General features: G+C 49.5%; 1 protein-coding gene across 4 annotated transcripts in view; it reads left to right on the top strand.

Moving 5' to 3' along the window:
• The first annotated feature begins 1,877 nt into the window (after positions 1-1,877).
• The window catches only part of LOC142568072 (uncharacterized), a 132,117-nt gene continuing 108,698 nt past the window's right edge, over positions 1,878-25,296 (top strand). For 2 of the 4 annotated variants that reach the window (XM_075678166.1, XM_075678168.1), the window contains exons 1-3: positions 2,014-2,183; positions 15,587-15,691; positions 17,386-17,466. In XM_075678166.1, the coding sequence (XP_075534281.1) occupies positions 2,172-2,183; positions 15,587-15,691; positions 17,386-17,466 (198 nt within the window). In that variant the 5' untranslated portion in view covers positions 2,014-2,171. The other 2 variants (XM_075678165.1, XM_075678167.1) reach the window with 2 other exon arrangements.

The following is a 25,296-nucleotide window of genomic DNA, read 5'->3' as shown; positions in this document are numbered from 1 at the left end:
CGCGCTTTCTGCGAGCCTCAAAGAATGAATCTTTATCATGAAAACGATGTTATGTCAGCCCACATCATTACTCCTGTGAAATTTTACGGGTCCAGTTCACACTGAATCGAGATTCAAACGCGTTTTGTCTGTGCACATTTCGTGAAGCGGCTCAGAGTGTTAGGGGCTAGTGGGGGGCTTCGAAATAATTTCGACCACTTCGGTTTCTTTAACGCGCACTGACATAATACGGCACACGGGCGCCTTGCATTTCGCCTCTCTGAAAATGCGACCGTCGTCCTCGAGATCAGCAGTCAATCACCCTATGCGTGACGCACGCATAGTAGTCAATCACCCTATGCGTATCAGGTAATGTCTGCAGATTAAGAGACATTGCCTGACAATTCGTCTCGACGTATTTACAAACCACTTTCTGTCTGCACTTGACCTGTAGCATGTAATTTTGATGCTCATTTAAGCAATTTCCCATGATTGTAGACAGTGAAGCAACAGATCTGGTCATGAAATCGTTTATTTACAAGTGAGGAAAAAAATTGTCATAACTTTACAACACACAAAATTTCAGTGTTTTCCGTTTCTTCTCCTACCCTGCTGACTGACACCTTTAAGCAAAAAGTAAATCCTTGTGAGGCGATAAAAACGTATAACTGAGCCTGTCAGGGTAACAGAACGGTCCAGGCAAGCAATTTTTGGCACTTCACCAATTGACTGCTACATTTCGGCCACAGCTTTGGCATGCATGCAAGTGTATTACACTGAATGAACGAGTGAGTTTCATTTCAGGGGCATTGACCAGCTTATAGAATTATTCTGAGGGATATAAAATTATAAAATACCCCCAAGGTCCCGCTCTTTGGATGCCTCTGATGGAAGTTCTCTGGGGATATTGCCTTTATCACTAAGAGATGCTGCTTTGTAGCCTCACAATGTGTGGGAAAAACACGCCTTCTCGCCACATAACCTGCAATGTAATAAATTAGCCGTGCGTCGCTGCGGTGCTCTACATAACTTTGGTGGTCCAAAGCCACTTGCACGGCATCAGTTGGCACAGCCTTCACGCTGTCTTCACTGTGGCTTTCTTGTTCAGCCAGCGCCTCTTCAACAGATAACAAGAACTCCAGGACATCCGACGGCACATTGCCGCCTTGGCGCTCCTGCTAGACTGTAGAAGCTTAGACACCTGGATGTGCACAAGCAACATTTGTTACATACTGTTGTTACATACTGTTGTTACATACTGTTGTTACATGTTGTTTGTTACATGAAGTCAGCGTTTTCTGCAAGGTACTTTAGAAGGTGTTTTGTTGAATGGATGTTCATCCTCAGCCCTTCAGAAGTACTGTTTCTAAGAAAGCCGAGCCCTTTGGAGTGAGCCTCACATTCATCAAGAAACGGAAGAGTTTCAAGGGTGGCCTCTTTCTTGCTGCCCCGTCTAAAATGCCAAAGACAACAATCATGCACCATTTTGAGCGAAAAACTATGTTAAAATAACGTCATGACTTCTGCAGTGAACCTCGATGTCATAGCTTCAATGAGCCTGGCCCAATTGGGATCGCTCGATCCCGTTCGGCAAACGTTTGTTTGCAGGCAGGGGAACGGAAGAGATACTTTTTCTGAGGTTTTCCTGCACCCAGGATCACATCCGGGCACAAAGCGCCAACGCTCTGTCTTCTTTTTCGCTGCCGACTGCATCTCGCCCTCGAATGACAGGTTGTCGCAAAGAACCACCTTAAAAGAGGCGACGAGACCAAGTGACAGCGGAGGCACGGAGGCGCAGGCCAGCGAGGCTACAAGTACCCCGCCGCAAGCGGCAGCGCCACATTCCCCCTGGTGGCATCGGTGCGCAAGGGGGTCGCGCGCGCCCGAAGGAAAGCGCCGCCGGTATTCATACCTCCCCTTCTAGCCACCCTAGCCACGCCGTCGAAATAACGTCGTGAATGTTCTGACAGCTCTGTAGCGTTTTTCATGCTGTCGTGTCTTTTGCCGGCACGTAGTGCGATCCGCTGGGTACGTCGTGTTGCTTGTGTTGCGAACTGGCTATTTCACTGCTTCGTGATTGCTGCTTGCGCTTTCGAAGAGTGCTTCTGGAAACGTGGTGGTTAATCGCGCAGTGCAGCTTGTGAGCTGATCGAGCTTTCGTCGTGGTGTGACCAGCCGAAAGCAACCACGAAATGTCGGCACAGGTAAGCACCAAGCACAATTGCCCACTATAAAACAAATGTTATTTCACTTTGAGTTTGTCCTCACCCTACTGACCATTTTTGACTGAACTGTGAGAACACGTCGCAAGTGGAGCAACATCGCAAACGCGACAGTCGATCGCGTTAACTGCTACTGAAAAACTCCTTGTGCAGTTTTGCATAGGTTCTTGATGACTGTGTCTTTATTGTGCTGCGGAGGCGAATGTCTGTTCACTGAACCGCGGTTGTGCTATTGCTTTGCTTACTAACTCAGGGGACCAATTGCAATGCATGCTCACTGACCTGGATAGGCAAAGCAGAAGGGTGGGTCTAAAAATTAATCTGCAGAAAACTAAAGTATTGTTTAACAGTCTCGGAAGAGAACACGATGAGCAAAACGTGAACAAGGTGAATGCATGCTCCTGCATTCACCTTGTTCACATTTTGCTCATCGTCTTGAATTTCCATCTCCCGCATTCCGCGTCTTTTCTCGGAAGAGAACAGCAGTTTACGATAGGTAGCGAGGCACTGGAAGCGGTAAGGGAATACATCAACTTAGGGCAGGTAGCGACCCCGGATCCGGATCATGAGACTGAAATAACCAGAAGAATAAAAATGGGCTGGGGTGCGTTTGGCAGGCATTTTCACATCATGAATAGCAGGTTGCCACTATCCCTCAAGAGAAAAGTGTATAACAGCTGTGTCTTACCAGTACTCGCCTACGGGGCAGAAACCTGGAGGCTTACGAAAAGGGTTCTACTGAAATTGAGGACTACGCAACGAGCTATGGAAAGAAGAATGGTAGGTGTAATGTTAAAGGGGATAAGAAGAGAGCTGATTGGGTGAGGGAAAAAACTCGAGTTAATGACATCTTAGTTGAAATCAAGAAAAAGAAATGGGGGGCAGGGCATGTAATGAGGAGGGAAGATAACTGGTGGTTATTAAGGCTTACGGACTGGATTCCAAGAGAATGGAAGCGTAGCAGGGGGCGGCAGAAAGTTAGGTGGACGGATGAGATTAAGAAGTTTGCAGGGACATCATGGCCACAATTAGCACATGACCGGGGTACTTGGAGAAGTATGGGAGAGGCCTTTGGTCCTGCAGTGGGCATGGCCAGGCTGATGATGGTGATGGTGTGCTACAGTACGATGATTTGTGGGCCGGCGTGTTTTCCTGTGGCGTCGAACCCTGCCTGAAGGTTGACAGAAACTGGCACGACTGCAAGGTGTCCTGTAATTTTATATTTGTGATTGCTGAATTACAGACAATACAAGTAAATAGTCTGGTGCAGTTAATTTGCCCGCACTATGAATAACAGAGGTGTTATTATTTACTGCATGTATTTTGTTCTGGACCAATGTCTCGCCCAATCTCGTTTGTTATGCTATCCAAGTTAAGTTCGTCGTTTACTACAGAAGAAAACTATCGGCGCGTAAGTCTGTACGGTGACATTTACTTGAGGCCCATCGTTTTTGGGAAAACTATCTTGTAGTACGTGGCAGCGATTAACCTTCAGCATTGTTGGTGTGGTGTGGGGACAAGTTTAATGCACAGTTAAACAAGGACCGACATGAAGTACATGCAATGAGCATTAAATTTCAACAAATAGCTTGTTCGAAACCTAGCCACACACATAAATTGACAATACCTATCACAATTGTCAGTAATATTACTTGCGTTCCCTCTACAATACGCATGCAAACAATACAATTTAATCACCGGGCGTCATGTTAGTAGATGGAGAGGCGTTCTCCTAACTTTTGTGTCAGGCAAATCAGTTCTGCACAAATCCACACGGTGAAAAATTTGAATGAAATCGCCTTCAAGTTTGTTTCACTGCAGGCACAACTACACAGACATTGAAGGCACATGATGCAATACACAATGCCCTCTGTATTCATGTCATTGCGACTGCACTACAACAAATCACCTACGTCCTTCTATTTTGTTTACGTATATTTTATTGTAACATTTCTCTCCCCCTATCATCTTATACCCGAGTCAGATGGGCAAATTTAGTGACACTTCGAGCGAGTGCACTTCGCATGTAGTGTCACTTTGAGGCTGTCAGACACTTGCTGCGGAGTGCGCTTTCCAGCTAATGTGTTCAGCGAACTCACTTGGCTGCGATGAAGTGCATTTGCTTTAGTTTGCTTGGATGCGATGGTCTTTCCTTGGCTCATGACGATAGCATTCTGCTTCCATCACGTGGGTTGCACGTTGTCATAGCGTAGGAGCATCCATGCTGTCTGCTAGAGAGAAGCCGGTTTTGCTTTGTACGAACGCTCGACGATGTTAGTAAGCCTCTAAATTAACCGCCCCTTGTTTAAATCATTCCCACCCCTCCCGGCATTTCACCTGGACGCAGAGTTCTTCTCTCTTTGCGTTTCCACTCCAAGTATGTTCAGCGAGTACATCTGTGCCGCTACCTTGAGTAGGCTTGATGCTAGCCTTGGCATCAAGCCTACTCGCCTTGATGCCAAGGCGAGTAGGCCAAGTCATCGCAGTCGACGGCGAATTTTCATCCCATTGAGGACCTCTTCAACGCATGGAACCCCAATTTTTATTTTCTTCCGTGAATAGACTTTCACGAGCGACTTGTCTTTCCGATTAGTCTTTCCAATAATCTCTTTCTGGCGGTACTTTTATAAGGAAAGTTTCATAACGGACTGTGTATAGTAGTAGCGAATTAAAGCAGTGTGAAGAGGCGCACTGCTATAGTTAATAAACCCACTGCTGGAGACAATGCCGGAAAAGTAATATCGACAGAGAACCCGCGCCGGCAGTAAAGCTTGGCACCTGCAAGCGCGCGTAACCGTAGCCGCCGCTGCGGCTGCTTTTGTTGTGTTGTCTAAAATCGAGCAGCGGTGGACGCCAGCGAAATGCACTCATATGAGAGGTATGGTGAATATAAGCAAAACAACATTAAGAACGAGTCTTCGTTCCTTCTCAGTGGCGCGGTTTGACGCCCCGCGGCCGTCCACTACTGTTCGACAGCGCCATGTGCTAAACTACCGGCGATGCACAGTCCCCTTCGTCGCGACCGTCAGCAGCAGAGCAACCGAACAGCGCACTAGAAATTTATCAAGCGTGACAAGGATCCGTAAGAGAGAGAGGGCGAAGTCTGGCGTCACTCGGGGCACTCTCGCCGTCAGCGCGCGGAGCGAGATAGCAGCGCCCCGGTGCGGCCCCGCAGCCGCTCCGGCCAGCGGTGCCGTGGTCCGTTTACTTTTTTGGCCGATAGTACATTGCTTTATGCTACTCTCAGATGGATGACAATTTTTCCCTTTCATGTTCAATTTCACTGCTGCGACCTCCACTGGTTTTGTTTGCATGAAAACGTACAATTGCATCTAAAGGAGCGGTACGTTTTAGCATTTATTTATATTTGCACCCACTGTTGCCAAATATGAAAATATGTAGATAATAAGGCATTTGAGTGTCCTGGCTGTTCTTTGTTGTCGATACTCCTACATGTCAAAGGAAAAAAAGAAGAGGAGGTTACATGAGTTAGCACAGATTCAGCTTTAGGGTTTTACGAACCGATAGGAAGACAGGCGAATAATGCTAAGTGCTGACAGTGAAGTCTCATTCAGAAGTTATCGATCATGTATTGTGGGCACTAAGCTGGGAAGGAGCTCCATGCAGTGTATGGGCTTTAATGCTTCCATCAGGCTTCCCTGTGTGGTAATCGATTGCCACTGCTGTGTTCTTTTTGAAGACAAGGTCTTCTTAGCAGACTTCACATGGGTTTAGCATATCTGTGTATCTTGCAATCACTTCCAGAAAAAAAGAATGTCTCTTTTGTGCAACCAGAGCGTCATAGCGAGTCATAAGAGGTATCAAAATGTAGGTCTCAACAAGGCAAGAAGCTAGTATTAGTTGCTGAGTAGGTAAAATTAATGATTGCAGCAAGCATGAGACGCACCCCAGGCATAATGTTCGTTCGCTGCCAGGCTTGGTGGCCTGCTAAAGCTCGGCAGGCAACCTTGGTCACCGCACCGCAATAAACACCGACGAGCACGGCTGCTCGCCGGTCAGTCATCGTTCAGCACCACCATGCTGCGGAGCGTCCGTCTATCAAAGGGTGCCTCGAGCCCTCCCTTGTTCACGAACCCGAGTGGATCGTGACACTGGCAACGAGTACCCATGGATCGTCCCATGCCGCCGCGCGCAGCGAAACACCGCCCCCCGTTGCTGTCACCATGCCGCTGTACGGAAGGCTCGAGCCGTTCGAGGGAGATGGGTCCGCCTGGCAAATTTACGAGGAGCAAGTCCACGTGTTCTTCCGGGCAAACGACACACCTGAGGCCAAACAGCGGGACATTTTCCTAGCCAGCTGCGGGACCCGCATCTTCAGCCTCTTGCTCGACCTTCTCAAGCCAGCCACGCTGTACGTTAAGACGCTGGGTGAGGTGCTTGCCGTACTGCGCTCGCATTTTAACCCAGCACCATCCACACAAATGGAGCGTTTCCTCTTCAACAACCGGAGCGGCCGGGAAGGAGAGACCCTCGGGCAATTTGTTGCTGCGCTACGAGGGTTACCGAATGCCTGCACCTTCGGGGACCAACTGGACCCGCTGCTCCGGGACCGTTTCGTCTGTGGAATCAACAACCCCGCCATGCAGACGCGACTCCTGGAGCTTCCCGACGCATCGCTGGTCGACGCCATGAAGGCAGCGCTGGCAATGGAAGCTGCCGCCAAGGATGCCGGCGAGATTGCCCGTGCGACTGGCTCACCGTCGGCGGAAGCAGCGATCAACGAGTTGGCGACAAAGGGCAGTACCTGTGGTCGCTGTGGTGGTGCCCACTCCCCCTCACTGTGCCAGTTCTCTCAAGCGAGATGGCAGTGTCAGGACCTGCAGGGATTTCATCATTTATCATCATTTATTGACCCTTAAGGACCCTTTTCAGGGTATTACATAAGGGAGGGGCAAAAGCATCAAGAAACATTATGGTTTTCATTATACAATGGTTAACTCATTAGTACAACGGCAAACAAAACTTAGTATGCATGCTGCTAGTAGACGACGGGCAAGAAAAAATAAAGTAAGGTACGAACCGGACGTAGAAATGGCAACACAACCGGCAATATAACAGAAAAGTGGAGAAAAAAAAGAACTTGGACGTTAGAGTAACAGCATAGTACTGGTAGGTTAAGGGTTTAGAAAACATGACAAGAGGTGTCTAAATTTATCTGGATTACTTTCATTTACTATGCTGTTGGGTAGCGCGTTCCACGATTCAATAGCACTGGGTAAGAAAGAGTTGTTGAAGGCATTTGAGGAACCATGGAGACGTTGTAGACTCAGGTTGTTAAAGAGACGCTTAGAATAGCGGTTGGGCGGAAGTAAGAGAGTGTTCCTGAGTTGTGGGAAATTGTAATAGCGTTTGTGGAAGAGGGAAAGTTGTGAAATCTTCCTACTATGTTCTAGACTAGGGATGCTGAGGGATGATTTAATGCCGCTTATACTTGTATGCCAGTCATAGTTTGAAGCAATAAAACGTGCTGTGCGATTCTGCATTGCTTCGAGCGAGTTAGTAAGATAGGACTGGTAAGGGTTCCAAATTGCTGAGGCATATTCAAGTTTAGTCCGAATGAATGTTTCATAGGCGAGCTTGCGTACGGGAACATGAGACAGAAAAATCGATCTTTTGAGTAGGCCAAGTGATTTAGAACAGTCATTTATAAGTTGAGTTATGTGTGCAGACCACCTAAGCTGATTAGTGATAGTAATGCCTAGATAACGGTAAGAGTCAACTTTAGTCAAGGGTGTGGAATTAAGAAAGTACCGGTGGTTAATGATGTCCAGCTTGCGAGTTACACACATGTACTTGCACTTGGAAAAGTTACCATCAACCCCGTCGCTACCGTCGAGAAGTACCCGCTTCCCCCGATTGAAGATCTCTGGTCAGCATTGTCTGGTGGACAGAAGTTTCCCAAGCTCGACCTCAGAGATGCTTACCAGCAGCTGGTGCTCCAGGATGCCTCCCGGAAGTATGTCACTATATCGACAACTTTGGGACTCTTTCAGTACACGCGCTTACCGTTGGGCGTGGCCTCGGCCCCAGCCATATTCCAGAGGGAGATGGACAACCTCTTCAGGGGCATGAGGCACGTGGCAGTGTACTTGGACAACATCCTGGTTACTGGCAGCGACAACGGGGACCACCTACAGAACCTGCACAACGTCTTGGCATGACTGCAGGACGCCGGCCTCAAGCTCAAGCTAGAAAAGTGTGTTTTCCTAGCCCCCAGCGTTGAGTACTTGGGACATGTCATTTCCCAGGCAGGCCTAGCCCCGGCTCCCCACAAAGTTGATGCGGTGCTCAAGGCACCTAAGCCCCAGAACAAGAAGGAGCTTCAGAGCTACCTGGGCCTCATCAACTTCTATAGGAGTTTTCTGCCGAACCTGTCGCGGCATCTACAGCCGCTCCATCTTCTGCTTCGAGATGGTCAACAGTGGGTCTGGAAGAAGGAGCAGGACCGAGCCTTCCTGCACAGCAAGGAGCTAATCACTAAGGCTCCAGTGCTGGTGCACTTCGTTCCTGCCAAGTCTGTCGTCCTTACTGTAGATGCGTCGCCGTACGGTGTGGAAGCCATCCTGGCACACCGGGACAAAAATGGCCAGGAACGCCCTGTGTCGCTTGCTTCTCGACGGCTTCATGCTGCAGAGCAACGTTACAGCCAGGTGGACAAAGAAGGTTTGGCGTCGGTGTCGAACGCTTCCACCAGTACCTGTGGGGCCGGAAGTTCGAGGCAGTCACAGACCACAAGCCGCTGTTGGGGCTGCTGGGGCCTGACAAGGCAGTTCCTGTGCAAGCATCACCTCGAGTGGTACGCTGGGCCTTGAGGCTGGCAGCTTACAGTTACCAGCTGGTCTACCGTCCGGGAAAGGACCTGGGACCTGCTGATGCCCTGAGCCACCTGCCCCTGCCAGAGGTGCCTGATGCTGTTCCAGAACCTGCTGAAGTGTTCATGCTGGAACACGCATACCCGGAGGTGCTCTCCAGATCTGCGGTATCTTAAGCGACCAGCCGGGACCCAGTCCGGTCTTAGGTGGTCAAGGCGGTGTCCCGTGAAGAGGAATTGGTGCGGCAAGCCTATAGCCACAAGGCCGCTGAGCTGAGCTTGCAGCAGGGCTGCCTACTGTGGGGTTCGAGGGTGGTGATCCCACAAAGTCTCCGGTCCAGGGTCCTGCAGTTGCTGCACGCGGGTCATCCTGACATAGAAAAGGCCAAGATGGTGGCCCGGTCCCATGTTTGGTGGCCTGGCCTGGACCAAGACATCGCTAACTTGGTGCAGAGCTGCCAAATCTGCCAGGAGAATCAGCGAGCCTCGCGTCGTGTGGAAATCACCCCCTGGCTTTTCCCACAGAGACCCTGGTCCCGCCTACATGCGGATTTTGGGGGACCCTTTAATGGCCATTACTTCCTGGTGGTGGTGGACGCATTTTCGAAGTGGGTGGAGGTTCTACCTGTCACCACTCCATCAGCAGGCACAACCATTGCAGCGCTACGACAGGTCTTCGCCGCCCAGTGGTTGCCGGATGTCATCGTGTCCGACAATGGTCCTGCTTTCGCCAGCACAGAGTACCTGGCCTGGCTGACGAAGAACGGAATCCGCCGGATGATTGTTTCGCCGTACCACCCAGCTTCAAATTGTGCAGACGAGCGGGTGGTGGAAACCATCAAAGACAAGCTCAAGAAAAGCCAGACTGGGGATTTCCGGACTCAGATTGCCCGGATACTGTTTCAGTACCGGACCACGCCTCACGATGTCACTGGCCGTGCCCCCCTGTGAGCTCCTGCTGTGTCTAATGGTCAAGACCCCCTTGGACATCTTGCATCCGGACCTCCGATCCACAGTGCTTTTGAAGCAGCTGAAGCAGAAGCTAGCTGTTGACCAAGGGTGCCGTCCCGGGCCTTTGTGAGAGTCGAGAGCTCTAGTTTTCACCAGGAACTTCCGTCCTGGCCCACCCTGGTCTGCTGGACAGTTGGTGCCTCCTGTCAGCGCCTCATCGCTGCTCGTCCGCATGCCAGATGGGGCCATGTGGCACAGACACGCCGACCATGTCATGCCTCGGGTGGATCGTGACAATGATATGAGTGTAATTAATGCCAATAAGTAGAAAATCAACGGCATTGCACTATACCCCTCTAAAGGGTGCTCTGCCGTAGATATGGACAGCTGCTATATGGCACACTTCCGAAAAATGGAGCGAGTTTTCTTGGGATAAGCAGGGCTTGCACAAGGCTATGGTGTCTGGAAGGTGGCTTCGGCAGTGCCCATCAGAAGCAAAAATTATAGAAGGTAAAATTAGCGATAGATGCGTAATTAGTGTAAATGTAGTAGAAAATTAACCTTATATTACCGCGTCTCTTTCATATCGACGACAAGGACAATGATGGGAGCTCTAGTAGGCTTCATCACGTGCATCAGCCTAGCAGAGATTAGAAGACGAAGAAGTAATCTCTAGGCTTGTCTACTAAAACAAGCTGTTTTTCTTATACTTGTCCTCCTCCCCTGTCTTTGTTGCACCACGACACTAGTGGAGATGCAGGGTACGACAACCCGATGCTCCGGACTCTCCTGGTAGTTGTTCATCGAGCCCTTACACTGTCGCCCATTGCAACGCCTGTGCATCGTTTCAGTCATTGGTTGCAAGGCGTTGCTCCAGAGCTCGCCCCCTTGCAGGAACCTTCGTCCAGACACTGCCCATCACCGTCCATGGCCGACGCCAGCCTGCCACAGGATCTCGAAAGCGTCCGTTTGTCCAGCCCGCCACAGATAACCCTTCTTCAGCTTCAAATCCCGGATCGCTTTCACGGTAGCACCTTTGAATACATCGAAGACTGGCTTGACCAATTTGAGCGCGTTGCCAAGATCAGTGAGTGGAGTTCTAAACAAAAGCTCACTAATGTCTATTTTGCTCTTGGCGAGAGGGCTCGGACGTGGTATGAAAGACGAGAAGGCAGTCTATCCACATGGAGTGACTTCCCCCAGTAGCTCCTTGACACCCTTGCGAGTGTCAACCGACAGGACCATGCCCAGCAGGTTTCGGGTTTCAGAAACTCAAATACGCTGTCACAATGTTCGCCGAGGACATGGCCTGTCTGTGTCGTAGAGCTGACCCAAACATGGCAGATAAGAAGTTACACTACCTCATGCGCGCCGTGAAAGAGCAGTTGTTCGCCGGACTGGTGCACAATCCACCAAGTACCGTGGCTGATTTTATCAAGAAAGCTACTGCTATTGGAGCGAGCACTTCGACAACGATGCAGGCAGTAAGATCGCTTGTCGATTAGCAACGAGGTCACTGCCGCCACCATAACTGCTGGCACTCAGAGCTCTCTGCACGATCTGATTAGAGAGATTGTTTGTGAAGAAATTCAAGAGCTCGCAACTCTGACAGTGGAACCCCCAGTGGCATCTGTAGCCGAAGTCATACGTGACGAAATCAGGCAAGCGTTGCCATCTCTGAACCTTAGTCCTGAGCCGCATTCCATGAACTATGCCGCCGCGGTGTGATGTTCACCACCTGTTATGTCAATACCGCCAGCCGTTGACTGCCGCACCTTGGTCATCCCAGGAAGAGCCTCTGAGATGTCCACAGCTTCGGAAAACGGACGTATGGCAGACTGCAGATCGGTGCCCACTCTGTTTCAACTGCGGTGGCGTTGGCCACATTTCCCGTGATTGCTGGCATCACGATGTACCTCTTCGCCCATGGTTTGACGGTTGACGTGCCAACGACGGCTACTCGCTACGCCGCCAAGCTCCTTTTCAAGGGTCTCCAGCCACACGCTCTCGCTGAGCCAATGATGATGAGTCACTGCCGAATTGCCAGGCCAACATGGGCCATCGGTTGCAATCTCCATCTTCTACATATTCGTCTGCACCAATACGCCGCACTTTCACTGACCTCAGATACAGGAAGTCACCTAGCCCACGCCGGGGAAACTAAAATCGGCGACCTTCAGGGGTAAGATTACAAGCTGTTGCAACGATAAAAAGCCCCTGTTGCTTCCTCCACAGGACACTATGAAGCCAATGAGCTGTAACAGCAACGAAGTTGTAAGTGCAGACCTTATTGTTTTTGTTGACGGGCAGCAAGTGACAACTTTGGTCAACACTGGTGCTGACTTCTCCATAATAAGTCAAGACCTTGCAGTTAATCTCAAGAAAATAGACACCGTGGACGGGACCCCAAATAAGGACTGCAGGAGGCCAGTTACTGATGCCTGCCGGACAATGTACGGTGAGAGTCAACATAGGAGGTGCATCTTTCATTGCCACGTTTGATTGCCACATCAGGAGTCGGTTGCATGCCCTTAACCAAGCACTAAATAATCACTGAAGACACGGCGAGACCAATTCACGAGAACCCTTATCGTGTGGATCTAAAAGAACATGAAGTGATACAGGAGCAAGTAACTAGAATGCTCGAAGATGACATAATTCAACCGACCAAGAGCCCCTGCGCATCGCCGGTAGTTTTTGTGTCAACTACCGCAAGCTAAATCAGGTTACAAAGAAAGATTTCTACCCACTCCCACATTTAAATTACTCCCTTGACCGGCTTCAATACTCTCGTTACTTTTCCTCAACGGACTTGAAAAGTGCATATTGGCAAATCAAGGTGGGCTGAAGAGACCATGAGAAAACTGCTTTTATGGCACCAGGCGAACTGTACGAATTTAAAGTTTTGCCCTTTGGTTTGTGCTCTGTGCCCGCAACTTTCCAAAGGCTCATGGATACTGTGCTATCATGGGTGAAGTGGAAAACCTGCTTGGTCTATCTCAACTACGTCATTGTGCTTTCTGCAACATTTGACGAGCACCTGCAATGACTGAAAGTGGTTCTGCAAGCCATCCAGTCGGCGGGCCTCATGCTGAAGCCAGAGAAATGTCACTTTTGCATTGAGGAACTGCAGTTTCTTGGTCACGTTGTCAGTCATGCTGGTGTTTGTCTCGATCCTTAGAAAATTGCCGGTGTCGCACAGTTTCCTATACCATCTGACAAGAAAGCTATCAGGCGCTTTCTCGGCCTCTCTGCATATTATCGTCGGTTTATTGCAGATTTTGCATGCATTGCATCGCCATAAACTCAACTCATAAGAGACAATGTGGCATTTGTGTGGGGCGACGCACAGAAAACTGCATTTAATAAGCTGAGGCAACGACTACAATCACCTCCAGTACTTGCCTACTTTGACGAAGCAGACCCTACGACTCTTCACACTGATGCCAGCAATGTTGGTCTGAGAGCAGTGCTCGTGCACTTGCAGGACAACAATGAAAGGGTGATTGCCTATGCAAGCAGAATGCTCTCGCACACAGAAGTCAATTACTTGACAACTGAGAAGGTATGGGCGGTTGTGAAATTTCGCCTATATTTGTACAGCCGCCCTTTCAAAGTTATCAGTGATCATTATTCACTATGCTGGCTGACAAAGCTGAAAGATCCTTCTGGGCGACTAACATGCTGGAGCCTCAGGCTGCAAGAGTTCGGCATGACGGTCATCTTCAAGTCGGGGAAAAGACATACCGACGCTGATTGCCTGTCACGGTCTCAGATAGAGTCGACTGCTTCATCCTATGAAGATGAAATGCCGCTCCTTGGTGTTCTTGATACGGCCGCCGTTGCACACCAACAACGTGATGACCCTGAGTTGCTTGCCCTTATTAATTTATTAGATGGACGAACTCTTGAGGCTCTTAGAATTTTTTCAGGAGGCCTGTCGTCGTTTTGTTTACTCAACAGTGTTCTCAACAAAAGGAACTTTTCACCCATTGGATGCAACTATTTACTGGTTCTTCCTATGCCCCTTCGGACTCCAAGCATGTCACAACGAGGTAACTTCAGGCCACTTAGGCTACATGCGTACACTGAACAGAGTACGACAAAGGTACTGCTGTCCAAGACTCGACGTGGCCGTGAAACATGTGCGGACTTGCCTCGATTGCCAGAGGCACAAGTCATCCCAAACAAAATCAACCAGCCTGCTACAACTCGTTCAGGTCCCATGCACACCATTTGACCAGATCAGAATGGACCTTTTGGGCCCACTTCCGGCGTCTAGTGCAGGAAACCACTGGGTTATTGTTACGACTGATTATCTGACTTACTACGCATTAACAAAGGCTCTCCCACAAGGCACAGCAGCAGAGATGGCACGATTTTTCATAAAGAATGTTGTGTTGAGGCATGGTGCACCAACCATCATAATCACAGACAGAGGAACCGCATTCACTGCAGCGCTTTTAGATAATGTTCTGATGCTCAGTGGAACGACTCACTGAAAAACAACGGCCTACCATCCACAAACCTACGGACGCACAGAGCACCTAAACAGAACTCTTGAAGACATGCTTTCCATGTATGTGGATGTCGAACACAAAAATTGGGATGAGATCTTGCCTGATATAACTTTTGCGTACAACACTGCTAAGCAAGAAACAACACAGATGACTCTGTTCAGCCTTGTTCACGAACGGGAAGTATGGACGGTGTTGGATGCAATGCTCCCACACGGATGCAGATGCATTTAGACAACGCACTGAAGAAGCTAGTCAGCTCGTACGCATACGCATCTGTCAACAGCAGGACTCGACGCAGGCCACTACAATGGTCGCCATATACCAGTAACCTATGAAACCGGCAACAGAGTGTGGGTTTGGACGCCCATCCGAAGACTATGCGAGAAGCTATTAAGGTGATACTTCGGACCGTATCAAGTACTACTCCTAAGTGACGTCACATACGAGGTAGTCCCAGGTAGCCCCTGTTGCATGAGGCACTGCCAACACCGGCCTGAAGTTGTGCACGTACTATGCATGAAACTGTACGTCACTGAGTGAATGTGCAAGGAACTTCACACCAGTGACCTCCTCTAGCATTGGGGCAATGCTCCTTTTTAGAGGGAGGCAAATGCCTCGTCTCTTCTATGTCGACGACAAAGACAACAATAAGAGCTTTAGTAGGCTTTGTCTCATGCATCAGCCTAGTGGGGATTAGAAGATGAAGAAGTAATCTCTTTGGCTCGACTACTAAAACAAACTGTTTTAGTTATACATGTCATTGTCTCGTATCTTCGTAGTACTGCGACAATATTGCACCATAGGCTGCACTAACTTCGGGATTGGTCCACCTGGCTTCCTGGTAAAAAAAAGAAAGAAAGAAAGAACAAGGAGTCGACCAAGTGTCAATGCTAAAGACAAGGTTGACCTAATTGCATGTGAAATCCTTTATGAATAAGATGCGAAATAACCCAAATGAGTGATTAATGAACATGAAAAAGAGACAGAATAGAGATAAATCAATACCTAATCATCAAATAATTTGCACCACCATGTACATCGACCTTACCTTCTTTAGCGTCAACACTTCCTTTTTACCACAGCCGCTTACCACTGGAGAAATGTCCCGGGAGGACCGGGAACGACTGGTCCAGCAGCGCATGGAGGATATGAGGCGTAAAAATGAAGAACTGCTCCGACGCCATGCAGTGAGGACATTATTTCACTTCTTATTTCACAATGTGCTAAGTGTGCCAGTTATATATCTTGTACTTTCCCATTATTTGCCCTGAGTTCACTGTTGATTTGTAGGCACATTTATATCTACATTTCACGTTTTATACTTTTTTTTCAATTCAGGGGTAAAAATTTTGTGTTATTTTCAAAGAGGAAATTGGGGATAAATTGGCTTCTTGTCTGGAAATCCAAAGTTTGAGATTTTTTCTGGTAACTTTCACAAATGATTAACACAGGCATTTGTCTCCTTTTGGAGACAAACATTTTATTTAAACAAGCTAAATCACTGACAGAAACAACAACATGAAGGTGTTCATGTTGTGCACATATGCTTAAGGAGAGGGACAGGCAGAATGAAAGAGCACTGTGGGCATGTGCTCGAATCATGACACTTGATGGATATCAGTCGCTCTCCTTGTATATCAGTTCCTTGCCTTGTTTCATTCTTTTTTGGCAGTGTAATTATTCAGTTCTTTAGGAAAATAATAAAACAAGTTGGAAGTCGGCACTCATTCACTCTGCCTGTCCCTCTTCCCAAGTATGTGTGTGCTGTGAATGCTTTCAAGATTCATCGTTACTAACTCGTATGAGCTTCAACCCTTGCATGATATTGAATGACAAGCAGGGTTGCTTCCAAGTTATGTGATGAACTTATCTATACAAGTTCCCACTATCGGGCATTATTCACACTTTTGAATGAAACATCCTTGGCGATCCCTTGTTTACTTTATCCTTTGCACTTCCTTTATCAAAGAAAAAAAGTCACTAATAGTAGAGCACATGGGCATGCTTCTTAAGACGTGTGGTGCATTTATTTAACTTACAACCCCTTGTAGACATACATTGCCATTTGCATTTTGAGCATTTCTCTGTCCATTCTAGGCCTGCCAGGCCTGTTGTCCTTGTTCTACTGCATCGCTCCAAATGCCCGTGCAACAAAATTGATAGAATACCAGCTAGCCCCATCTGGCACCTTTATATGAACATACCTTAGTAGAGAAAATGACCTCGCCACAACACAGCTACCATTTGCAATGCATAATAACATCAGTGCTGCGTTCACTTCCTGGTGCATCATCGCTGTTTAAATGTGCGTGACGCGTGGGAACTGCAATGTGATATGCCATTGTGGTAGTCATGTACTAAATGCGGCTACTTAAAGGACAACAAGCTTTTGTTCACTGAATGCCTGCAGGTGCTGAATATATTGCCCATGTCAGTTTTTGCTTGAGTGTTGGATGAAAAGGAAGCACATATCATATGCACACAGGCATAATATTAATGTGATACATATATCTTGACCACTTGCTCACACAAGTGATGCCTGCATTTATTCTTACCCTTTATGAAAGGTCAAAACAGGAAGGAGAGATCAGGTTTAACCCAATTTTCATGCTTTGTTTGGGGTGCAAAAATAAAAAATTATCTGATGATTTTACCTGAAAACGAAGGACCCTACTAATATTGCATGTCTCTAAATTGCCCCTGATGTGGTGACCTCTGGGGTGCTTAGTGCACTGAAATAGTGACCTACAGCTGCCATTATTTCTAGTGTTGCTCAATTCTTCCCCCATTAATGTTATAGAAATGTGGGACCCCCCCACATTCATTGTTTTGCCAAGGAAAGCATCGTGTCCTGTACTATAAACTTGTCTCATGCCACCAGGAAATTGAAGCAGACAAGAAGAATGCTGACCTGCTCAGCAGTGCAGCCATCAAAGACAATTCCCTTCGGAAGCCACCATCTGTAAGTTTCTTTACTCCTTAAGTCCGATAAGTAAGGTGTTAGCTTGAGCTGATCGGTTAGATTTCTTACTTAACCTAGCACAAAGAAAAAAGATGAGTAAGACAATACGAGCGCAGTCATCTTCTCACTCATTCGTGTCTTTTCACTGTTTTAATTATGGAGTCAATTAAGCCAGCTACTTGACTGATATAACAGACATGCAAAGTACCTGGAATGTGTGTAGTGCATCTTTCTGCTATAAAATATCCTTGTAAGGGCAAGCTGTGCTTTGCTTATTTTCTGGCTTAACATATTGAAATGAGCAGAGATAAATGGGACCGTGTTTCCTCTGCAGAAGATATGGCCGGTACAACCAGTATGACCGAACGTTAGGTTAGCCCCGCTATGCCGTCTCTTTCGTCTTGTTGGTGATCGTCGTCTTTGTTCCTTTCGTGGCACCGTGACATAACCCCCGGTGGCAAAAGCGCCAACCCGGCGCCTTCTAGATGGCAGCCGCATTATATGGCTTGAGACGACCCACGTGGATTATATCAGTTGACGTGGACAACGGGGATGCATCGGCTGGAACTACTTCATAAGTCACATCACTGAGCTGTTGGACGATGCGGTAAAGGCCAAAGTACCGGGAGAGCAGTTTTTGCTATAGGCCCACATGCCGTGAAGGAGTACAAAGGACGACGAGGTCGCTGGCAGAGAACTGGGCATCACAATGACGGTTGTCATAAAGAGACTTCTGTCTTGCCTGCGACTCAGAAAGGCGACGGTGGGCAATCTGGCGAGCCTGGGCGGCTGTACCTATAGTGTCGTGAGCATACTCAGATGGAAACTCGAGAGCAGTTGGCAGGAGCATGTCGAAAAGCAGTGTCGGGTCACAACCAAAAAGGAGATAGAAGGGGGAGTAGAGAGCGGTGACGTGACAAGTTGTATGCGAACGTCACAAATGGAAGCGCGGCATCCAATCATGATGATCTGAGGAGACATACGTTGAGAGCATATCTGTAAGGGTTCGGTTCTGACGTTCAGTGAGGCTGTTCGTTTGAGGGTGGTATGCTGTCGTGAACTTGTGCTTCGTGGCACAAGACCGAAGTAGATGTTCAATAACCCAAGATAAAAAGATCGGCTCCTGTCTGTGAGAAGCTGGCAAGGAGCTCCGTAGTGTAAGATGACGTCTTGGAGCAGGAAGTCTGCGACGTCGGTTGCACAACTGGTCTGGATGGCTCGTGTGACGGCATAGCGGGTTGAATAATCTGTTGCAACGGCAATGTACTTATTTCCAGCTCTGGTAGGGAAAGGGCCCAACAGGTTGAGGCCAACACAATAAAACAATTCGGTGGGTATATCAATTGGCCGGAGGGTTCCAGCCGAAAGCAAAGCAGGCTTCTTACAACGTTGGCATGGTTTGCAAGCAGTGACACAACGTCGCACGGTACAGTAGAGTCCAGGCCAGAAAAATCGTCGCCAGACACGGTCACAGGTCCTGGAAACACTCAGGTGGCCAGCTGTGGGGACATCATGGAGTTGCGCGAGTACATTTGCCCGAAGATGAGGAGGAATGACTATCAGCAGTTCGTGTCCTTCTGTGCACATATTTCGGCGTCATAACATGCTGGTCCAAAACGAGGAACAAGCTAAGCAAGGGGTCTGACGGATCAGAACAGAGGCAGCTGATGAGGGCGCGCAGTGATATATCACGTGCTTGCTCCTCGCCGATGTGGTGGAAGGCGGAGAGCATGAATATTCCAGCAGTTGCATCACTGGAGTCTGGAGCGTCGATGGGGTGCCGAGACAAACAATTGGCATCCTGGTGTGGCCTACCGGACTTGTACACTACTGTGTAGGTGAATTCTTGAAGATGTAGTGCCCAGTGACCTAGATGACCCGTTGGATCCTTAAGTGTCGAGAGCCAACAGAGAGCACGATGGTCCATGGTAACAGTGAAAAGTCGACCAAATAAGTATGGCCGGAATTTGGTCACTGCCCATACGAGTGCAAGGCACTCGCACTCTGTAATGGAGTAATTGTGTTCAGCGTGCGGGGTAAAGCAGGCGACTTGCGTACGCAATAACTTTGTCACGCCGACGTTGACACTGAGCTAAAACCGCACCAATTCCATAGCCACTAGCATCTGTACGGGCCTCTGTTGGGGCAGGTGGGTTGAAGCAAGAATTGGCAGAGTAGTGAGCAAGGTGATAAGGCGTTGGAAGGCAGCAGCTTGGCCAGGACCCCATGAAAAGGAGGTGCCTTTCTTCAGAAGTTCAGTCAGAGGCTGAGCAACTATGCGAAAATTTCTGACAAATCAACAGAAATAAGAGCATGAGGCCTACAAAGCTGCGGATGTCTTTGGCACAGGTTGGCACAAGAAAATCGAGAAGAGCACGAACTGTCGCGGGATTGGGGCGGACTCCAAATAAGTTGCCAGATGCGTCGTCTATGTGTGGCAGTGGATAGACATCCTTCTTTGTTATCTTGTTTAGATGGTGGTAACCTGTGCAGAATCACCAGGTGTTGTCCTTCTTTTTGACCAAGACAACAGGAGAAGCCCACGAGCTCGACGATGGTTCAATGATGCCCTTGGTAAGCATCTTATCAAGCTCCTGTTGTATTACCCAGCGCTCGGCGTGTGCCACGCAATAGGGCCATTGAAGTGCATCACTGGTATGTATGTGATGCTTAACTAGGGAAGTTTGTCCCAAAGGCCGACCATCAAGGTAAAAAATGGCGGAATAAGATGTGAGCAGATGACGAAGATCATCGGTTTGTTTAGGGGTAAGGTCCGCTGCTATCATCTTGGTAATGTTGTCGTGCACTGGAGGCGATGTGGCAGAATGAGAATTGCAGGCGGTGGAAGAGTTGGAGGAAGACGGAAGAGAAAAGAGGGAAGAAAGGTCATACTCATGCGACGGTGACAGTGTGAAAAGAGAGATCCCTTTGGGTAGTACTTGAGGGCAGAATCCAAAATTCAGGAGCGGAAGGTAAGTTTTGTTAGATGATATGGTCACTACAGTGTAAGGAAACAACATGCCATGTGAAAGGAAGGCACTGACACAGGAAGTGACGACATAGTCAACATCCAGTACACGGGTTGGGCACAGCAGTGATACAGGCCAGTGCCTGTGGAAATAGACGAACAAAGTCGGCGCAACACAGCTGGACCGGTATGGTGTCAGTAAGGTCGGTAACATCAGCCAAGCAGTCAAATATAGCTGAGTGGGCAGATAAAAAATCAAGGCCAAAGGTCACGCCATGAGGGCAATGGTCAAGTACATGGAACAATACAGATCTGTGGCGACCGGTGACGCTGACACGAGCGGCACACATTCCCAGCACAGCGGGAGTTCTATCAGCGACTCATACGACGCGGGACTCGGCATGAGAGCTCTTTCTTGAGCCGCTTCCGGAGATCAGGTCAGTAACAGGTAGGTCATCAACTTTCACAGTGATTAGGTTCTGATCTGTCGGCAATGTAAGGAGAGGATTTGCAGTTCGAGAGTTCAATGCAGCGTCACCTCCAGGAGCTGCATCCGTCAGTTTTCTGGGGATGAGCGTACAGAAGGGTGAGGCGATGAAAAACGACAGGGCAGGGGCGAGTGGGAACGATGACTGCGCGGTGACAGGGAACGGCTCAAGTGTAGGATGGACACAGAAGGGCTGCGGTCTTGGTATGTCGGGTCATTTGGAGCATGAAATGGCTGGCGCTGGTTGTCATTGTGGCGGTAGTAGAACGTGGAGCGTGAAAACGAGGGCTTACGATAATGGCAATAGCGAGAAATGTGCCCCACGCTGCTGCAATGGAAGCATATGGGCTTGTCGTCTGGTGTTCGCCATTGGGCCGGATCTTGATAGCGTCGAAACATCATCGGAGGTTGATGAAGAGGGGCACGGCTAACCGGAAGGCATGTTATGGAGCACGCAGGTTGAGTTCTTGCGTTGGTTAGTTCCTCGCAGACAACTGCGTGGATGAGGGAGATCGCCAATTGTGTATCCTCAGAAGGGCATGCAAAAGAAGATGCCGACACAGCCTCAATTTCGCGCCGCACAATTTGGACAATGCTATCTGTAGTGGACGATTGAAGAGCCAAATGAGCATCTTTGCACGATGACGTATGAACTGTCTGGCAATGCGACGACTTTTTGCAACTTCGAAACGCCTGCACTCATGGATAATTCATCGACCGTCGAGCAGTCTTTAAAAATAAGCAAGTTAAATGCATCATTGGTGATGCCTTTCAGAATATGCCTCGCTTTGTCACCTCAGGCACACTGGCATCAACGTGGCGGCCAAGAGCTAGGACATCAAGGATGTACGCAATGTATGACTCTATAGCTGTCTGAGCCCAACAGGATAGGTCTCTTGCAGCGGTGCACTTGCGACCAGCAAGCTTGCTTAAGAGTTTGCGAAGTTTTTGCTTGCATATGTCCCAGCTGGTCAACTCTTCTTCGTGTGTGCCATACCAGGTGCGTGCTGATCCCTGGAGGTAGAAGAGAAGATTTGCAAGCATCACTGTCGGGTCCCATCGGTTGTGTGCAGCGACATGTTCGTCTATGCCAAGCCATTCTTCGATGTCAACTTTGTCGGTGCTGTTACCAGAGAAGGTGCCAGGGTCATGTGGATGGGTCAAGACGACTGACAGTTGCGGTGTCGCGGATGCTGACGGCCCAAGTGTGTAGGGTGCTGACGCCGTGCTTAACCCAGCGGCCTGGTCGTCTGTCAGCATGGTAGGATGGCCGAGGACAAGCCTGCTGCAGAGTTCCGTCTTGTGCAATACCCAGCACCTCCACCAAAAATGAAACAGGTAGAGATATAAGGTTAAATGGGACCACTTTTGCTCTGCAGCACATATGGCTGGTACAACCAGTATGGCCGAACGTTAGGTTAGCCCCACTATGTTGTCTCTTTAATCTATTTGGTGATCGTCGTCTTTGTCCCTCTCTTGCCACCGTGACAGTTTTGTCACGAACAGTGGCGAAGACAAAGATGTAGTGGGGCTGAGTCAGAGTCTCTCCTGTCGGACTGAAAAACCGGCTCAAACCTGTGTGTCCTGTGCAGTTTTCATTAGCCAAGTGCTAGCCGTTTACTGTTGAGTAAATACGCCCCGTAACATCTTTTTGGTGGAGGTTGTGGGCTCTATTCTTCCTGGCCCTGGGTCTTAGGAGCGGATGCCACGTTTCTCTGACCTCCATGGCTGAAGGCAGTACACCGTCATTGCAGCCGACAGCTCCAGCCACTGTGTTCCTTTCGCATCCCCTCGACCCCGGCACATTTTGCTGTACGGACAACAATGCTGTCAACGATTGGCTCCTATTGTAAAAGCACGTCAGCAAGCACCACAGGTGGTGGTATGTGACACTATGCTTGTCAACATCGTTTCCTACCTATGGGGCACAGCTCGTGTGTGGTTCAACATGCACAAAAAAAGCTGACACGTTGGGATATTTGCAATGGAGAAGATGCGCGAATTGTTTGGCCGATTGGTCGCAGAACAAATGACAGCTCGGGACGAACTCGTGGCCAGAGCTCAGACATCGACGAAATCGTATGTCACATACATTCAAGACGGGTGCAATAAATGCCCTTGTGATTGTTTGCACTACTGTGTTGTCGTTCCTTTGTCCCGAGAGTATGGGTGGGAGAGACCCCACATCTGGCGCCCAACGTGGGGCTCTTGGGGCATCGCACGATAGTTTTAACAGTTTTGCTTCGTTCGAGACCTTTGTTTGAACCGAAGCGTAGGCCCAGCGTGAATTTTGATCGCGGCGTGCTTCTTGAATCGCGGCGTGCTTTCTTGAGCGAGGTGATGGTGGCTGTAGTGTGTTTGAACATGTCAACATGCTAAGCCTTTTCGCAAGTGTTTTTTTTTTAATGACATTCGTCAGTACGAGAGCCACGTGGTCTGCATCCTGGGAGAGCGAGGCTGAGCGCCCGCGGAGCAGTGGCAAGCCTGAAGCGAGTGAGTACGGAAGCCTCGTGGGTGGTCCGAATTTCTTATGTAAATAGCTTCTTCTATCTCTTTGACTCGGATGAAGTCGCGGCTCTGGGAGCCGGGTGGCCGCGGGCCACGGGTGCCACTACGGGCTGACTGGTATTGCGGCCTGGCACCGGGCGCTCCGACACCGTCTAGGACGGTGGGCGCCGTCAACTCGGATGCTGTGTGCACCGAGCGGAGTAGGACCACCTCACAGAGCTGACGTCTCCTCGCGGCTGCCTGTTTTGCGCTCATTTTGGGTGTTGTTTTTGGATGCCGGTTGTTGTCAGGGTAGCGACGCTTTAGGCCTAAGGCTTTACGGAGCTGCCTGTCGCACGTGGAGGGACACAACCTGGTAGACCGTGGCGTTGAGGTGTTGCAATTTGCTTCCCTCATTCTATTTCGCCTCGCACGAATTGAAATTACTCGTTCGACTCAAGGAAGCGAGCTTCGTTCACATGAACTTAGCATCTGAGTAGCTGCCCGATCTTTTGTTAGCCGAGTTGAACATCGTACCACGTGGGCGATGCGCATGCATAATTCCTCTCCCTTGCACTACTTTAGTGTTTGCCGAGTGTGTTGAATGTACGCAGCGTGATTGGAGTCACCCCTGGCTTGCTGTCACCTGCACATCGTCTGCGCTGCTGCCCCGGACTACGATCGAGCCACCCCGGGCGATGGTGATGCTGTGGCCAGTTCGGCGCAGCAACTTCGGCGGCCTCCTGCATCCAGCTCGCAACCCTCGGCGGCGGACAAAAGAGCCGGCGGCCACCGACAGCTACTGCGGCTCTCGCCAGCAGGGCGCGTCGGCGCGAGCGACGCTTGCTCGTTCCGACTACTGCGTCGTCGTTTCCGGAGTCCTGGCCTGGAATCGTGCCGCCGAGTCTGCAAAGCTGCTGCTGTGACCGGCGGACGCCAGCGGTGTACCCAGGGACAATGCCGGCTCGCATGTTATGGACAGCGTGTGGACATTTCTTCGGCGCGGCCACTGTTGCATGTACTACCTTGCCGCGAAGCACGCGTTGATGTGAGACCGAGTGACATGTTTCGCCGGAATATGTAGTGATTTAAGGTTGGGAGATGTGGGGATGCGCGACTCTCGCGCGTCCCCTGATGTTTTTCCCGTATAGCGCGTCTCCTGTAATCTGGCTTCGCCGCGTGGCCTGCGTGATGCCCGCGGCGGTGGATGTGGTTGGGGCGCAGTGCGAGAGATGGCGCGAGTGTTGCGCTGCTAACGCCGCCTCACGGCAGGGTTACTTGGGGGCGCAGGGGAGGACGGACTGTCTCTTGCCCGGCGGATCGGCTAACAGCGAGGACGTCCCGCGCGCGCACGCCGACCCATGCTTCTGCGAGACCGCCTCGCGTGGCCTGCCTTCGAACGCGCCACCGTTGGCATGACTGTACACGCGAACGACCAGGCGTTGGGATCCAGCATGGGGCGAACATATTCGCTCGTTTTCCGGTCGCGGTGAGTCAGACTTCTAGATTTGTCGCGCGCCCATCGGCATGTTTTGTGGATAGCAAATCGGCTAGCAGGCATTGATCTATGAAAGGTGCAATAAATGCCCTTGTGATTGTTTGCACTACTGTGTTGTCGTTCCTTTGTCCCGAGAGCACGGGTGTGAGAGACCCCACACACTTGATACTGAATGCCATCACAAAATTCTCTGCGTGAACATATCTCTCCCTGGAAGCATTAACATACTCATTGCTTGCTATCGCGCGCCTGACTGTGACATTTCCTTTGTGGAAGAACTACATACTGTCCTCGGTTTGCACAACCGCTTTCCTAGAGCCAATGTTATTCTCTGCGGTGATTTCAATTACCCTGATATAATCTGGGATACTTTATGTGCTACTTCTGGCC

This window comes from Dermacentor variabilis, unplaced genomic scaffold (genome assembly GCF_050947875.1).
Source record: "Dermacentor variabilis isolate Ectoservices unplaced genomic scaffold, ASM5094787v1 scaffold_16, whole genome shotgun sequence".
Taxonomy (NCBI): domain Eukaryota; kingdom Metazoa; phylum Arthropoda; class Arachnida; order Ixodida; family Ixodidae; genus Dermacentor; species Dermacentor variabilis.
Note: the sequence above shows the minus strand (reverse complement) of the source record. Positions and strands in the feature narration are given on the sequence as shown.